The 17,872-nt window shown below is 43.2% G+C and overlaps 1 protein-coding gene across 1 annotated transcript in view; it reads left to right on the top strand.

Moving 5' to 3' along the window:
- Window positions 1-17,059, top strand: part of LOC144107528 (uncharacterized) — a 37,350-nt gene extending 20,291 nt beyond the window's left edge. The window contains exons 10-15 of the mRNA XM_077640616.1: window positions 1,698-1,819; window positions 10,466-11,385; window positions 11,469-11,529; window positions 12,969-13,181; window positions 13,621-16,271; window positions 16,891-17,059. Coding sequence (XP_077496742.1) covers window positions 1,698-1,819; window positions 10,466-11,385; window positions 11,469-11,529; window positions 12,969-13,181; window positions 13,621-16,271; window positions 16,891-17,014 — 4,091 coding nt within the window. The 3' untranslated portion in view covers window positions 17,015-17,059. The remainder of the gene's footprint in view (window positions 1-1,697; window positions 1,820-10,465; window positions 11,386-11,468; window positions 11,530-12,968; window positions 13,182-13,620; window positions 16,272-16,890) is intronic.
- Window positions 17,060-17,872: the final 813 nt, after the last annotated feature.

The raw sequence follows: 17,872 nt of genomic DNA, 5'->3' as shown, positions 1-17,872 counted from the left end.
GCGAAACAATGCACACCTTGTTGAGTGATGATCAGAGCTATGTGTACACAGTTTTAGTTAGACGCCAGTTCCACTCGTGATATTGTGGCCAGGCCTTAGAGTCACTCACTCATAATCATCATTTCATTTACGACCCCCCTGTGCACGTGAGAGCTCCACCACCTGTCCAAATTATCCAAATCACGGCCATATTCTGTCAAATTAACAAGTGTTTCATGCTATAGAAGAGTACATATATTTGACGGGGTCAGATGGGCTATCCGAATTGTTCAGTTTTAACGTGACAGCATTAAGGCTCCCGTGGTGCAGAAAATTCAGCGCCATTGGCACCGTCGTTGGCGTTGTGAGCGATAAATAGGGTGGCGTAGGGTGGCCCAGGAGGCCACCCCTAGAGAAGCAATTTACGTGGGCTGCCTAGGTCACGTGACCTTGTGGCATCATCAAAACCTGCCCACTGGATTGTGAGCAAACTAGCCGCCCTGGTAGGTGGCAGCTAAATTAATGATTTATTGCACGAGGGTTGCTTGGGAAGAGCAACCTGGGTCGCACAAGGCCCACCGGTGGCAACATGTGCCGTCACAGGGCAGCGGCGCATCCTTTAACAGCTGTACCATTGCACAAGGAGTGGTGTGAGAACTGCCAGGGACATACGAATGTAAAGTTGAGAATGACAAATTCCACATATATGGGCATTAGCTCATTAGCGCTATCATGTCATACCCTTAAGTGCCCCTCCAATTTTTTCCCAATTAACGGGGGTCAAAGTAATGAGGTTTTACTTTATATGTTGCAAGGTGTTAGCAGTAAAACATACAAGCATTGATATGGCTTGTGAACTATTGCCATCACCCCGGCAGCCATGTGACAGCGTTGTCGATGCTACTGGGAAGTAATTTCGACAGGAGTGAGAGGTGGCAACACTGACACTCCGTACATGACTGAATCAGGCACTTTTTGTTGGCTTCCTTGTTCCATGGTGCATGGAAAGCTGCAGAAAGTAGCTCTTGAGACCTACTCATTTTGCAGCACTAAAACTCTGATGCTCAGCAATGTTTGCAGTTCATGTTTGCCATTGGCACCCCAAGCATGTTATTCTACTTGCACGGTTATGTCGTACTGTGGAACGTACCATGCACAATGGAACGAGGAAGCCAACAAAAAGTGCCCGATTCAGTCATGTATGGAGTGTCAGTGTTGCCACCTCTCACTAACGTTGTATATAAGTGTTGGTCGTCCTTTTTTAGTACTTGTTTCGTCGTCATGTATACTTTTTCTTCATTCAAGGTCTAAGTTTTGGACTGTGCCTCTCCTGCTTGGATCGTATTTGGTCCGCAGTATGTGATAATTTAAAAAAAAATAAGAAGGAAGACTTTATTTTTGCACTCAGTTGTGAGCGCTACATCTCATGTTACTAGGGTGTGCCAGTATAACTAGAATGATGTTTCTCGGCTTTACTGCTCACAGTGGAGTAGTCAACCTCCCCGAGTTTTAGGGGCGGGGTTCAGGGTTCCTTTTAAGGCTTAGTGTGATGCTGTACCACTCTGTCAGGCATAAAAGCTGAAAATTCTTGGCCAAATTTCACAGCATGCTCACATGTGCAGCTGTTATGCAGAACAGTCAAGTGTGAATGTGTTATTTATCTAGGCTTTGTAATTTAATTTTCTTATCTGAGTAATTTGCTTGCACTTCGCTTTCAGAAACGCACATCTTTGACTTCTTCAACTCTGTCTGGGCTCTGAGTGGAGAAGACAAGGTTATGCTCAAGGTATTGTCTCGCACCGGTTGTGAGGGAAAAGAGCCGGTGTGTGCGGAACGTTTCTGAAGATACTGTTGAGCTTAGATGTGAACTGTGGTCATGATGAGATCAAAGTGTTCTTAGTCAGCTTTTGTGAATTTGAGCAGTGAGTTTTTCTACCCACAAGTGAATTGAGTGTGTGTGAATGTGCAATATGCACGCTGTCAAGCTGAGCTCCACAGCTGGATATCTCTCTGGAAGTGACTGTGTTGCTGCCTGTAGTTATTGCCCCCTCCCCATCTCCCATTCCTTCCCCTCCTCAAAGCTTTTGGTACTAATTCTTGTTAATTTTTTGTTGAAAGATTAAAACTGTCCATGCGGAAACCTGCTGTCCGTGTGTGTTGATGTGCCCGAGTACAAAGCAGATTGCACTTGTATAAGGTGTTCCTTTTGTTATGCATAGAAAAAGAGAGATCTGTTTCAAATGTTCACTGAAAGTCTCAAAACATTTTGGTTTTGTTTTCAGGATGGTTGCTTTGTAAGTAGCTGTCCAATGTCTGGGCTTGTGGCATTCTATCTTGTCAGAATGTGACGCAATTTTTTAAAGGCCTGAACATGCATATGAAGAGTCTATATGAATATATGTATATATACATATATATTATATGTGTATACATATATATAACCTTGTTGTCTTGTGACAAGTCATTTCAAAACTGAAATTGCATCTTATAGATTTCCTTGTTATTTAAAAACTACATGTTAGATATAAGAGATTATTGATGTGTAAATATGAGCAACCTTTCAAGCTGCAATTCTTCATGTGCGGGTGCATTTTTGTTTTGTTTTTGTTTCCTTTTGCTGTGCCCTGTTTGCTGTAGCCCGGTCATCTGTTAGCAATAAAGGTTGTCGTGAAGAGTGGTGAACTGGACAAGTTGATAATTGCTTCTTGGTTCCATTGGCATGCACAGGACAAAGAGTGTTGCTGGAGGAAACCATGGGACTGAATGCCAACTATCAGCAGAGTGTTATATTGTTAAGCTCTAATGAATGCCTCCAGATTTTTGGGGCCAGCCCTGCATGTTCAGGTTCGTGTTCGCCTTGACTGTATCGTTATCTTGGAGAAAGTGCCAAAAAAAGAATAGGGAATGCACTTTTGCATTTCTCCTCGGAGCCATTTCTATTGTGTTGTCAAAAGCAACACTCACCAACTTGGTGACTTGGCCACCTTCGCAGTTTTGTGACTATGTGCACTTGTGTATTATGATTGCACACTCAAAGATGGCTCATAGTCTTATGGATTCTCCATGCAAATCTTCTGTTGTGTGTGTGCTATTAGAACCACAAGTCAAGTTTATTGAACATTGATACAAGCAAAATTTGCACTGGAAGTTAATATTGTAGGAGGTCCCATGGTTACAAACCCTTAGGGGGACTTACTAATTCAAAATAACATAGTTTCAACAGACTATTTCTGCTGGTATTAAAGTAGTATGCATGACGTGGCTGCTTACAGGAATGATGTCTTCCTGCAGGAGGCACGTTCTAAATGTAGCTTGTGGTATGAATTCTGCATACCTTTAGATGTATGTTGATTCTATAATGGCTAGAACCACCTGCGTAAAGGGGGAAAAAAAGACCTAAATCAAAAGCTGAGTACAAGCCTGCCCACAGAGGTGCGACTTGTGAGTAAAAGCCAATAGAAAATCCGTTGTGTTTTATGTGGCACAGCATATCTCGTGCGACTACTGCGCGAAACATGTATTGAATTTATTGATGAGGTCGTTTGAGCAAAGGTTCTTGTGTCGTCGACATAACACATGTCATGCAGTTGTTTGGCTGACATCAATGGCTAGAATCGCGTAATTTTGTTGGGAACTTTCCTGTTACGTTAGAGTTAGGCTTTCCATGGTGTATGCTTCTGTGAACCACTGAAATCTGGAAACCACTGAAGTGGCATGAAAGAGACAAGCCAACTTTTGTCTTCTATGGCTCATCTTGGCCTGCAGCACTATTTACTGCAACAGACTTGTGGCAGCAGCCAGCCCAGAAAATGCTGCGATAATAGGGCTGGCCAGATGATCGAATTTGTAATTAACTTAGACATTAATTGGAGTTATATATTTTTAATTGTTGATGTCATGTAAGCCAAGTCTCTCTTCCTCTGCAGTTCTGAGGGTAATATTTGAATTCAAGTAACCAGTGTGTAAGCTGCAAGCATGCGGAGTGCTAGAAAAGAAAAACAAGATAGCAGTTGTTAATGTATAATTTCAACTCAAGAACAGAGTGCTGCAGTAAAACGAATGCAATGTGTGTGACTGTGTTTTCATCTAAGTTGCATTCCCTGCAAAATTTAATTTACAAGTCTCACTTTTATCTACAGTTGGCTTTGTAAGACTGCACATTGATAAGTCTGTACACATATATTTTATCTTAAATATGTAGAGGTGGAAGCCTTTTCTTTTGTTTCTTGATAGCAAGCTTGAGTTTTGTTGGCTGTCATGCTGCCATAACACCCAGTAGGAATTTAAATAGAAAGCCAGCCAACTGTACAGGGCGTTTCACCTAAGACTTTACGCAATTTTTTAAAAATAGGCTTTTTGAGTTCGAAAAGCGCTTTTTTCGGCGTAGTAGTTATTGCCAGCAGTGTAGTACATCAGAATACAGCTAAGACACACTAACTAGCAGGCTGGTTAACTAATATTGGATAGAATCGACATTTGAGCTAGTTGGTATAGCATCGTGGAAAAAATATAAAAAGTTAGAGCCTAGCAGTAAGAGTTAGAGAGTTAACTATTAAATATTAGTCAACCAGCCTACTAGTTAGCACATCTTAGCTGCATTCAGATGTACTACACCACTGGCAATACTATGCCAAAAAAAGTGCCCTTCTAATTCAAAAAGCAGATTTTTAAAAATGTGTTAATCTTAGGTGAAACACTCTGTATACTTGCAAAAGCTAAACCACCTCAGGTGAAATTGGTTCAATACATTTAAAAGGTTAATTTTTTGCAACAGTTAGTTAGGCCAATTTAAAGCAAAGCTATGATTTGCTAAGAAACGTGAAAAAAAAAGTCCCTTTTAATGCTTTTTGAATAGTCTGGTAACTTAATCCATTCCATGCAGTTTACAGTGACAATTTTAAAAATGTGAATGTAAGCATGATAAACATCTGAAGATAACAAACTTATACACCAGAAAATAAGGTTTCTTTAACGCGGCATGCATGTGAATCAACATAACCAAGTGACCAGTTAATCATTTAAATGCTGGCAGTTGATATGATTAAAAATTATGGTTTTTGTCGTCATTCAGCTGTTTTTGACCATTTGAAAGGTTGTGCTTTTATTCTGTTCAATTTTGGTTGTGATACAGTATGCTTATTTGTTACGATATTATCCGCGTTTCATGGAGAGGGTGTTTGGGTTTAAAGGGACCGACAACTGACCTAACATATCATGAGATTATGGTGGAAATGAAGAGATCTTGCTTCATAGTTGTAAGAATCAAGCTCTGTAATATGGAGAAAAAAAATAAAAACAATTTTAATTTGGCACTGAAAATTACTTAAAATATTGGGACTTTTAAAACTGAAGTGACATCTTGCAGTCAAACCATGCAAGAGTGGCAGATCGGGCTAGTTGGTATTTTTCCATAATGCGATACAGCGCGAATAAAGACGGGGACGAAGCGAGACAAGATACCACAGCGCTGTGGTGTCTTGTCTCGCTTCGTCCCCATCTTTATTCGCGCTGTATCGCATTATAGTCAAACCATGCCATTATTGTTGTATCCCACAACGTTGCCACGTCTCGGTAAAGTACTACTTATATGTTGTTTAGTGCACAATGTTTTTTTTTCTTTCAGAAGAGTTTGTTATATTTTATTATAGTTTATGCTCTCTCCAGTGCACCTTTCGATGAAAAGCAGCGCTCCCTCTGAATAAGAAATGAAGTGCATAGAGCTTTTGTTCATAGATGGCGCTACAGTGCTTTGCATTCTTTGGCTGAAGCGCTAACCACGGTCCAATAAAACACAGTGCCGAGCAGGTTTTGGTTTGGGAACTCAAATGAACACTACTGTATACTAAAAACTTTAATTACTGTTTATATCTCTATAATTATTGGACTATATCTCAGTGTTTAGTTCATCACTTTTGCCAGCGTTCAATCGCTGTCACGTTCATTTGTCATAACTTCAAGCATTGGGATACATGAAAGCAAGTGCAGCCACTGGTATAAAAAATTCACGGTAAAAACCTTTTACAGCATTCAAATGAAACCGTTGTAGAATCAAGCACCTTGGACATCAAGTTTTCCATTGCACCAAAAAAAAAAAAAAACTGGGTCCTTAAAGTTCAGTTCTCAGTCCCTTTAAAGTCAGACTTAGCAGCACTAAGTACAAGTCAGAGTGGACTGTTCATTAAAGAAACAAGAAAAATGTGCCTTAATCTTTTACAGCCCAACAGGAAAATGTTATGCACGAGTTAGCCTTAAGGAAAATTATTGCTGTGTACACAAATATTTTGTAATGTCATTTCTGCTTGATGCTGACTTTCTTGGCTCTTGTACACAATGCAGTACATCTATATTTTACAGCAGAATACTGGACAGTCTCTTGGGCTAAAAGTACACGAAAGCTTGATAGGACCCGAGACACCATTACATGGCACCAGCATAGTGAAAGCAGTGGAAATTTCAAAAAGAGCAGTAATGTCAGCAATCATACAAAAGTAGACAGTAATCATCTGAAAGACAAAGAAAAAGAAAAGCATAAGAGAAAATCCTAACCGACACTGATAGATCATAAGCACATAAAATAATTGATCGTGAAATTGTTTTCTCGTCAAGCCCTCAGTGCGTCCGTATTCGATATGTGTTGTTGTGAAATTACGGGTCAATGACTGGCATTTGTAAACCGTACAGAAATGAGGAGCTGCCCACGCATTAGCATTTCTTGTTTCCATGTTGCTATTTCAATGCTCTGAAGATGCCAACGACGCTGAAAAGTTAACAATTTCACTGGAGGAAAAGTACACATTGTCATAAGCGAAATTTATGAACCTTGTCTACACTTATATTGCATGATTGAAATGCATCCTTAGTAGTTGCCATTGGTTCAGTATTTGCTATCTAGTGGATAATTTTTTTCCTTAGAGCAAGGAGTTTATTTAAATTAGTCTGTTTTGTTGCGCATCATACTAGAGTACAGTATCTAGGATGAAAGTTGAACAGAGCCCGGCATATATTTGAAATTTTATCCTTATTGGAAGTATTCTACGACAGCACGATATAACTCCAATAATATAAGAAAGCTTCTTAAAAAAGGTGGATCAATTATCTCTCAGCCATAAAATGTTTACACTATTATTTCCCATTGATTAACGCCACAAATATATATGTAAAAAAGAAAAACTCTATGCTTTCCTTGGTTTCAGTGACTTTTGGCTTCTTTCTCAGGTTGCACTTGAGAAGGAATAATGGTGCAGAAGCACAGGACGAAAAGGAACACAACAGCTCGTGTTTCATGTTTCTGCACCGTTTTTCCTTCTTACGTATGATGTACCGACTTGCCCAAGTCTCCGCCTTAATACCGAGTCAGATGCGAGGAAAGGTATACACGTAATGTTTTATGGTAGTCAACAACCTCTATTCCTTGGCATTCAAAAGCTATGACAGCTTGAAAAATTTTTGCACAGAATATAATAGCTTTTGTTTTAGAGGAATTGATTTGAAGTCAATATGACTTGGATCTTTTAGATAGCTTAGCTAGAACTTCATTACATTTGATTATTCGATTAGTTGCATTATGGCCAGAAATAACAGTACTATCATGAACATATATCTTAAATTTTATGGTGTGTATATTTACCAAATAATTAATGTATGTGTAATAGCAGACCTAACTTGCTATCTTGGGGCATGCCATTTTTGATAGGTAAAAGGGATCAACTGTAGTATTTTACGAACAGTCTGAAACCTGTTGCTGACATAAGACCTCACAAAGGCTAGACATGTCCAGCGGATTTCATAAGTTTGTATTTTGGTTAGAAGAATGTCATGGTCCAAGCAGTCGGAAGTCTTACTGATGTGTGTAAAAACAGCAAGCGAGAACAAATAACTTTCATATGTTCCGTAGATTATTTTCTTCTAATGTTGGCGAGGAAGTCTGTCGAACTGCCCTTCCTGAAACCAAACTGTGCATTAGTTACATTTTCTTTGTCAAAAATTTTTGTTACATGAGAGAATATTTTTCAGTGCCTTTGGAAAACGGCGGGCTGCTCTTTAGGGGCCACAGAAAAGGCTGTTCGAGCTTGGGTTTATAATGCTTGTACTGTGTATAGTACAGCCCACTGAGCGTTCATGCCGCCTACGAGACCTCGAAAGCGAGCGGGAAATTTAAATTTTTAAAAATTCCCGCCTTCACAACCTCGCGACAGCGCGTAGTGCCGGGCTTTCGCGCGAAACCTTGCATACAACGTCACATTGTGCAAGTGATGTCAGTAGCTGGGGGTTATCATTGGTTCACTGCGCCAAATTTTTTCAGATGTCATGCAGCTACCGCGGCCACTCCACGCAAGCCAGTGGGGGTGGGGGAGGGGCGGAGCGGGTGGGGCCGGCGGAGGAGCGCCGACATTTTAGCATGCGAAAATTGACAAGAGGAGAGGGAAAGGCGGGAAGACGCGGAGGTTCAAATTTTGACTGCATATAACTCAGCTTCCTCAAAACGCATTAAAAAAAATTCTTGCTGGAGGACATTTGTGAAGCGGCATCCTTTAACATTCCAGCAGTACTTCAACTATATGGGGAGCCCCTGTCTGAGGCTTTAAAAATTACGAGGACCCTAGTGCATTTCATTGTCTGAAAAAGAGTCCTATCTCCAGTACCAAATGAAGTATGCAAGAAGGGGCAGAAGTAATTAAAGGCAATACATACTTTATCAGCATTGCATTATTTGGATGTTTTCAATACCCAACACCTTACTGTTTCAGAGCAGCAAAAATGTATTGTAAATCTCACACTCATCAGTTGGCTGAAGATCAGTTTTTATTGTTCTGGAGCGCCCGGTTGTATCTGAAGGATAGTCATAAGAAATAGCAGTATTTACAGAATGATTTAGGTAACCCACGATGCTTTCCTGCACATTTGACAGCCTTTATGTGTCATTAGTACCTGGAAGAGAATTTTTATTTTAGTGACCCAAAATGCTGTTTATTATCTTTCCATACAGTATCCACACGCTATCGAGCACTATGCAAATAACTGCTCACAGTATACAAATTTTGCTCACCGAAGCTTTATGTTTAGAATCTTTTAAATTCTTTGCATTAGCTCTGAATGTGAATGTAAAAGAAACTTGGAAATATGAAATCTGCAGAGGAAAAGAACGGCAGAGAGCAAGCTTAAATGCTCATAAACACCTTAAATATACATGAATACATGTCTAACACATTGTCCCAAGCAGTCGTGCATCCAACTGGTGACTATAAAGGGCTAATCCTTTGGTATACATTTCTGCCAAAAGAAATGAGTGCCAGTGGTAGTGCCCTTAGCACCATGACACCGCAATTTTTTCCATCAAACCGTTAGACTTATGCACTGATAAATGCATTGTTTGGGTGTGGTAGAATTAAGATCATTGGGAATACTGGAGGATTCAAGACTACAAAAGAGACCAGCTGCATTCTTGGTAGCTTGGGCCTCTTGGTTGACAGTGGGTGGACACTCCTGTCGCCAGGTGCTGTTGCATGTGGTTATTATTTGCTTGCATGTCTCCTTGCCTAAGTTATTTTTTGAAGCTTCATAAATGTTCTAATAAATCACTTTTCACAATTTGCTGCAATCTCAGCCAGTAGCCAAACATACAGCAGTGTGCACATGCCTTCAAAACTAATGCTTGACGACACCCCAAGAACTTACCCGAAAAGCTGCAATGCACTATAGTGCAATGATGCGGTAGACCTTAGCTTTGATTGCCTGCTAGAAGAATCTTGAGTTGAGTGTAATTTTGAGCACCAAGTTTCATACATCTGTTCACTGGAATAGCTTTATCGTTTTATGAAATGTGATGGTTTATGAAGTGGCTGAGTGAAATTTTGACAGGCCCCAAAAGAAAAACCAAAAACCATAACAAAACTTAGTTATATCTATGCATACTAAACTGCCACGAAGTTGGCCAGAAAGATATGCATCACTAGGGAGACCCTCCTTCTCTCCCCCCCACCCCTCCTTTTTTTTTAATATCGCAAAAACGATGCTTGATATTTTCACTTAAGCTCTTTCTGGAGGCCTGAATAAGTGCTGTTGAAATTAGTGAAATGAATGACATACTGAAGTAAACATACATTGCTTCTTCTATGAGCAAAACTAGAATGCTTGCACATGGAAGGTCAGGGCTGCTGGTGTGCACTAATTACTGTTCAAGTGCTTGCATGTCTCATTCTTTGTTCAGCAGCACTAATAGGACCTTTTATTTGTGTCTGTGTAATGCAAAAATACAACCGCACCCAACTCCCTTCCAAGCACCTGTAGCTGCTGGTTTTATCGAGAATACCACGCATGCCTGCCTTGTGCTTGTATAAAGCAGCTTTGGCTCGCACAATACCACAAATTGCATGGCGTACTATGTCCTCGTTTTGCTTGGATTGTTGGCTGTGCATGTAAGCAACCATTGTAACTCTGGAAAGGCAGGGAGCAGTGAGCACAAGACTCAAGTCTTGCGTGGTTACAGGTACAGGACGAGGGGACATCAAAAGGAGAGCTGCACGGAAGTGGGGCTTCCAGCAACGCAGAGCCTCTGGGCGCAGCTCTAGCCAAGATTATTGCCATGTTGGTGGAAAAGCACAACTGCAGCATGGCTGTCTTCAAGGATGAGACGCTGTTTTGGAACTGGGCAAAGAATGTATCCGATGATCCACTCTTGCAGGCTATAAGCATTGCTGGCCCAGCCATCTTCAGAGAAGCCAGGCATTTAATGAGAAAAACCAGATTTCCGAATGCCGGCCAGGGTGACTGCCTGGCCACAGATTTCGTTCCTGCAAGCCACTGGTCTGACAAGGAGCCACTCGCGGAAAATTTGGCGAATCTGGCACTTGGTGAAATGGCCTCCAAACCCTCCATCAGTGGCGGCAAGGACTTGCTTGCTATGGGTGATGTCACAACAGAGCCAGCTAAAGACAGCGACGATTCGTGGTGTGGAGGCTTCGACCCAACTAGAGAGTTTGACTACTTAGATTTTGAGCAAGAAGACATAGCATCAGCTGAGGGGCGCCTAGCAGAATGCTCAGGCTTGTGGCCCAATACTAGTGTGAGCAGCCGTTCAGAGTCCCAGATGACCCAGATAAGTGGGAGAACATGTTCTTCCTCCAGCCTTCCAGGCAAAAACTCCAAAGAAGAAGCAACAGATAATCTCTCACAGTTTGGTGCATTTATGAAGGAGGACAGCAGCCGAGCAGGCACCTGGAATCCAACGTGGCTGGAAGATTTTATCAGGGCATGCCCCAATGCTGAGGTTCCTCCCATATTTCAAAAGATTCGAGATCAAATGGAAGGTGCTGCTGCTAGAAAGGCAGCAGCAGCACACTCCGAGGCATATGGGACTGAATCCAAAGCCAGCAGCAGTGGGTCCTTTGCTGACAGCAGTCTCTCCAAGTGAGTAGGATTTCAGCTGCACTTGGTGTAATGTGAGACCTAAGCACAACACTTTCTTTCTCTTCTTGGCACTTGTGCTGCAGGAACAAGCGCAAGGACCCCTCACTGCAGAAGGGACACTCAGCTGGTCATAATAGTGCTTCGGTAAGGGAGCCACTCTTGTAACTGCAGAGAACACTGCCTTTGATAAAACCTGCGCCAGTCAAGCACACATTTGAACATTTGTGTATATACAGGTTGTGCATACACAAATGTGTTTGTAGAACCCACTGCTGCCAGCTTCATGCAGTGCCTCCCAATCATGTCAGCCCATAATTGCCACCTTTGTGCTGTTAATTAAGGCACACTGGGATCAGGGGTTTCACAATGGTTAATTTTTATTTGGCAAGGAAAAAGTAGATTTAGTAGCTTAGTACAAGGATGCAGCAGTGAGTGTTTTCAAGTCGAACATGTTTTTCAGTTTGGAGGAAAGGTTGGTGATTTCAGTGGCTCAACTAAGTAGGTGCGAGCAAATTTGCCTTAAAATAATAAGTGTGTAATTTTGATTTATGTGGCCAAAATAGGTATAGTTTGCCCTCTCTTGCCTGAAGCAGTCATGTCAGAGTGGTGGACCTAATCAGAGGTTTATGAATGCTAGGGCACACAGAAAGCACTTATTTCTGCAGTCAAGCTGGAAACTTTTTGTATGTCATCAATTTGTATGATAGTGTGCCTCTGCATTTTTTTGTGAGTGTTCATAAACTAGTGTCACTTTGAAATTGTGAGGGAAAAAAAACCTGAAGCCAAATTTTTGGAAAAGTGTTACCATTCAAGGATGCATGCAGTTAAGATTGCAAGGTTTCAGCCAGTTACAATTAGTATTATTACTATATGATTTCACACCTAACTGCACCACAGAGTACATCTTTGTTTTTAATAAGTAAAAAGTCAGCCTGGGTGAGGCATGGGCATGAAAACTTGCTTGACCTGAGCTGTTTGCAAAGATACCAATGCTGCAGGTACGTAGTATGTCCAAGGTGCAACTACACAAAGCCCAGCTGAAGTTGCTGCAGCTGTGGGCCAGCAGATGCACTAGCATACAGGCACTTGCTTCTCTGTTTTGCCACGCATGCCTGGCTATGAGCATGGAGAGAAAGCGGCGCGGGCCACTGTGAAAGGGGACAAAAGTGCAATAAGGATTTGGGAAGCAAACTATTGCAGCACTGGGCAGCGCGGAGCATGAAGTAGCAGCGGCAAGTGGAGGTGCGGTGGAACTACATAGAAGTTCTGCCACGCTCGACTGTCATGCGCATTTCTTAACATGGCCTCTTGAACGTCACTTAGGCCGTGGAAGACAACGCCGTGTTCACGCAAAGCTTTGGTTTTTCTTATGAAATCAACCCCCTCCCTCACACGTTATATCCGTGCAAATTTTTTCCACGGACGGACGAAATCGAACACGTGATAACATAAAATAAATCAGCTCATAATGAGAAAGCAGGATGGAAAGTATTTTTAAGTGTTTGTTTTTTAAAACATTGTGTGTTATGTAAGCCAAATTACAGACAGTATCCTGTCAAGTAACCTTTCAGCATTTCTGACAGCCATCAGTGCAGGTTGACTGTGGTGCTGCTGAGTGGGCATGGAAGGCGGGTAGCAATGGAGACATGACTACCGCAGCACCTTGGTCACCAATACGGCTTGGGAACAAAGTTTTTCCTGAAATAAACAGCAGTAACATCGAAGAACTTCGGAACGAGCTCGAGGCAGAACTGGATACCATTCTCCGCAACCTCTACGAACTTTCACAAGCTTGGGTACTCATTCCTCCACTTATGTGATGAGACATTGCTATATACAGTGCTCATTTTAGTATTGTCTCTTTTAAATCTGCCTTTCTCTGTACGCAATATTTAATGCATATACTGCTTAAATTCTCAGGCTTCGGCAGGCCTAGTGCAATTAATGCTCTCCACATTATAAACCTCAGTTCTATGGCATGAAATTTATATAGCTATAGTGAAAATATGTCATTTGTGTTTAGTGAATTGTGTACTACTTTATTGAATCACAATTAGTTGCTAGAGATAAGAAATGGATCGAGTCATTTGATATTTAACTGTGCAGCATTCTTAAAATTCAAATTTTAGCAAACTTGTTGAATTTTTATCTCCGCACTTGTACAAGAAACTTGACCATTGTGTCCCCGGCTAAGCAGGTGTATGTGAAAAAAATGTATGGCTTCCTTAATTTCAGGACACCTTATTTTCCACCTGTGGGGCAAGCCAGGGAACTCTGCCTTTGCAACAACCTGGTGCAGCACCTCCTAATCACCCATATGACTTTGTTCCTCATGGGACTCTGCCCAACACTAGATTACCATATGCACAGGCGCAAGCGGCTTTCACTACTGCCTTCAACCAGCAGCTGCCATTGGGACCGAGGCCAACTGGATTCTTCATGCCAAACATGCATACGAGGCCCGAGACACCAAGACAGAACTTTCCAGAATTCAATGCTCATTTAGGCGCATTCGCATATGGTCAGCCTGAATCAAACCAGTATATGCCTAGGTATTCCATGCCAAGTAGTGTAGGTGCACCACTTCATTCATCGCTGATCTCAAGTAACTCTGGCACTGGAGGTTTTGTCTCCTCAGATGCACGAGCTAACCTTGCAGTACCCAGTGCTGAACAAGTAGCACATGGTGCCACATTTTCAAGCACTCCTGGCAGGTCTCGTTCCTATACTGCTAATCTAAGTGAAGCTTCTCACAAGATCTCTACACGATCATGTCCTCCAAACTGCAGTGTAGAGGTTTCTACATATACGAACGAGTTGCCCCCAACCTATGTGCCCAACTTCAATGCTACAATGAAGGTGAAGCCAAGTTCCCTTGCAACACCAAGCCTCCAGCACACTCCTGTGTATGCAACAAACTTGCCTGGTGCTGGCTACTCTTCTGTATCAACCATGGAGGCTGCACATACAGTGCCGCCAGCTGGCATAAGGAAAATCCAGATGCCCCAAGCTCATACACCACAGCCACGTACTTTTGAGTTGAGTAATACACAATCGTACGGTTTCCCTCAAAAGATCTTGCTTCCTAATCGTTCAATGGCAAACAATGCACAAGGCAGTACTTCTGATGCAAGTACCTCAGAGGCCTCCAATATTTCAGGCAAACCTTTCCTCAATGTTTTTCACTCAAATGCGACAAATGAGTTAGCAGTTCCAGAGCCTTCTCTACCTGGTCCTTTGCAAGCTGGAACAGACGCTTCATCCAAATCATTGCCTAATTTGTTGCAGTCTACTAACCTGCCTCCTGGCACCTCTCTGCCAGACAGCTCAGTGTGTGCTACCGCTGCTTCTGACACCCTCTCGCATGACACGCTTACAACCGTGCTTCCAAAAAATTCACCATCACCACCTACATTACCGGCTTCCGTTGGCAACTTGAACTTTGGAACAATTCCTTGGACGCTGCCAAGGCCATCTTCACACCCCAGCCATGAAACCTCACCTAGGCCACCTGCATGGCATCAGCGTGGGCCTGTACCTTGGAGCACGCAAGGTGCCAGGGCTGGCCCTGTGAACTGTCCTTTGCCTGGACATGTTGCTCCTGTTCGTGTGCCTCAGCTAGCAGCTAATCAGCCTCCAGGCTGCACACTGGTGAGCCCCCACCTGAACTGTTCCGTAGCTGTCCACGTTCCTCCTGTTCGTGCATCTCCACCATCAGCTCATCGGAATTCGACCAATACTTTGGCGAGCCCTCAGTTCAAGAGCCCTTTGGCTGGCCATGCTCCAGCTGTTCGTGCATCGTCACCATCAGTTAATCGGCCTCCTGCACTGGCAAACCCCCAGATGAGGCTGGGACCAAGGCCTGTTCCCAGGCAGCCTTGGCACACATCATGGGCCCCCTCATGGCCTGCTCATGCACGCTGGCCAATGTCATCTTGGCCGCCATTAGCATCTGCGAATAGGAACCCTCCAGAACATGTGCCCAGGCCCCTAGCGAGGCCCATGCATGGCTCTGCTTTATCGCCAGCAACATGGCCTCCATTACGGGCTGGGCCTGCAGTTGTGCGTCAGCCCATCACTGAACTAACTTCAGTGTGTGGAATTGTACCCTCACCCTCATTTGGACAAGTGGCAAAGCTGCCAGCACACAGACCACCTATAGCTACAAGCACTGCTGGTGCAAGCACCCCACAAACACCAGTCACTGACTCTTTGCTTGGCCCACGGCCACAACTTCCTCCTCCTCCATCTTCGGGGAGCACGTCCTCGTCATGCTCCACAGCTCCTCAGCCTAATGTTAAGCCTGCCTTAACCAATGCAACCTCCAGTGCAAGTGTTACATCTACAACGAGCACAAATACATCTCCTCCTTCTACAGCACCACCACAGCCTACGGCTGTCCATGTAGCAAGCAATGTTGCGGCCCCAATTTCCCGATACAGTGCTGTCCCTGCACCACGCCATGCAGCTAGAATTGCACAAGGGCGTTGCTTCAAGGCAGGAGTTGCTCCTGGCACCAAGACAGCTTTATTGAATCCTGTGCCAAGGCTGCCACCACGACTAGCCTCAAAGCTTGCCACACGACAGCCTGCTACACCCAGCTGTGTGAGCAATTCCAACTCATCCAAGTTATGCCCAGAAGCAGATAAACCCGTTAATCAGCCTTGCAAGGACACTCAAATGGTTCCTGAAGCAACTGACCAGCAACCTGCTAATGATGATCCCAAGGAATGCGATGTTAAGGCACAAACGAAAACAGAAGACTGTGAACAAAATACCAAGGGGGAATGTTCACCTTGCACTGCTCCTTCCGTGGGCCCTGGCTCAGCTTGGCGTAAGACACCCAACATCAAAGGCCTAGCAGGTGCCCCAGGTCATAACTTGCAGTAAGTAATCATCATGAAAGATTGTGTGCGTAAGACACTTAACATGTTCCTGCGGCAATGATTTTAGGAGCCCCAATACCTGCGCAGCGCGGCTCACCAGTGGGTCACGTTTAATTTTCCTGGGTGCATCGCGACAATGCATAGCTGCAACGCACAGGGAGCAGCGGCGAAGCCACGCCGATAACTGCATCAGCGACATGCAATGTGTACTTTCGCGGGCTCTTTGATAAGTCAGAATTCACCCACGAATTGATCTCACGACTCAGTATTCGTTGCCGCACAGCATTAATATACGATATGACCCTCCGGTGAGCCACAATGCAGCGAACATGTTAACCTAACCAGAAAATTATTAGGGAAGCTGTGCAGTTGTTAAAAGGCTGGAGAACAGTCTAGGGCAGTGCCCCAAAAATTATTTGAAATTTGTCAACAATAATAAGTTATTACAAAAGCCATATTGTTACAACTATGCTAGCTTTGTACTGTGGTAGCTGTTGCCAAAACTGGCTCCTTGCATTCAAATTTTTTTTACGTACAGCATTAGCTGGTAAACAATGCAAAGTTTACCAGTGGAGTGTCGTCAGCCATGGGCACCATGGGTCACTTTTGTCTTTTACAGAGATGGCACAGGCAAACAAACTGAGACTGCACCAGCTCCACCAGAGAAAAATCGCCAAGAGACTGCGGCTGTTAGCAACACCCATCCACATCCAACCTCAGGGAGGAGGAGGAAGCGACGCTGATGTTCTGGTTGCACTTCGTGGTTGTATGCATTGTAGCTGAATTAGCAAGATGGGCAAAGAGAACGTGCTGAAAGTTTGCTGTGTTAGTGTGTGCAGTTACTTTGCCCTACCCTCACTGTGAATGGGCATAAGCAGGGCATGTAATGCGAAAGGAAGATAATCTATGGTTGCTTAGGGCGATAGGCTGCATTGAGAGAAAGCAAACACAGAAGGGGTTGGCAGAGTCAGGCGGGCGGATGAGGTTAGAAAGTTTTCAGGGATAAGGTGGCCACAGGTGGCGCAGGAAGTGTTAATTGGAAGTCTGTGGGAGAGAGCTTTGTCCTGCACTGGATGTAGATAGGCTGATGATGACCATCATCCCAGTTAATCTGAACATCAAAGCACAATGGAGTGACCTATAGTGCCTAGGCCACACCATTGCCACAGCTGGGAGGCACCTTTTCTCCTGCTGCATGCACCTGCAAATATATCGGCACACTACCACTGTGCTCAGGCACACCAAATATTCCCCGCAGGTTTCAGTTTTTGAAGTTTATTTTCTTTCAGATGAATTTGGAAGCCCAGGAAAAAAAAGGTATGAATCCTGGCAATGCCTTTGCTCTTGGCTGAAGTTCACAATAGGAAAATGCTTAATAATACATTCACTGAGAATCCTCCTGTTAACAGTATAGACAAGGAATAAATGTAAGGAACATATTATATATGCTGTAGATAAAAAGTTTGTACTGGTAAGGAAAACTAAACGTGTTTATCTGGATGTGGCAACGAGTTTGGAACAAGTAACATGACAGGAACCAAGAAAAACTGACTAATGGTTAAGATACACATGAGTGTAGCTATATCCACAAATATTTGGTG

This window comes from Amblyomma americanum, chromosome 1 (assembly GCF_052857255.1).
Source record: "Amblyomma americanum isolate KBUSLIRL-KWMA chromosome 1, ASM5285725v1, whole genome shotgun sequence".
Lineage (NCBI taxonomy): Eukaryota > Metazoa > Arthropoda > Arachnida > Ixodida > Ixodidae > Amblyomma > Amblyomma americanum.
The sequence above is the reverse complement of the archived record's forward strand: the minus strand, read 5'-3'. Positions and strand labels throughout refer to the sequence as shown.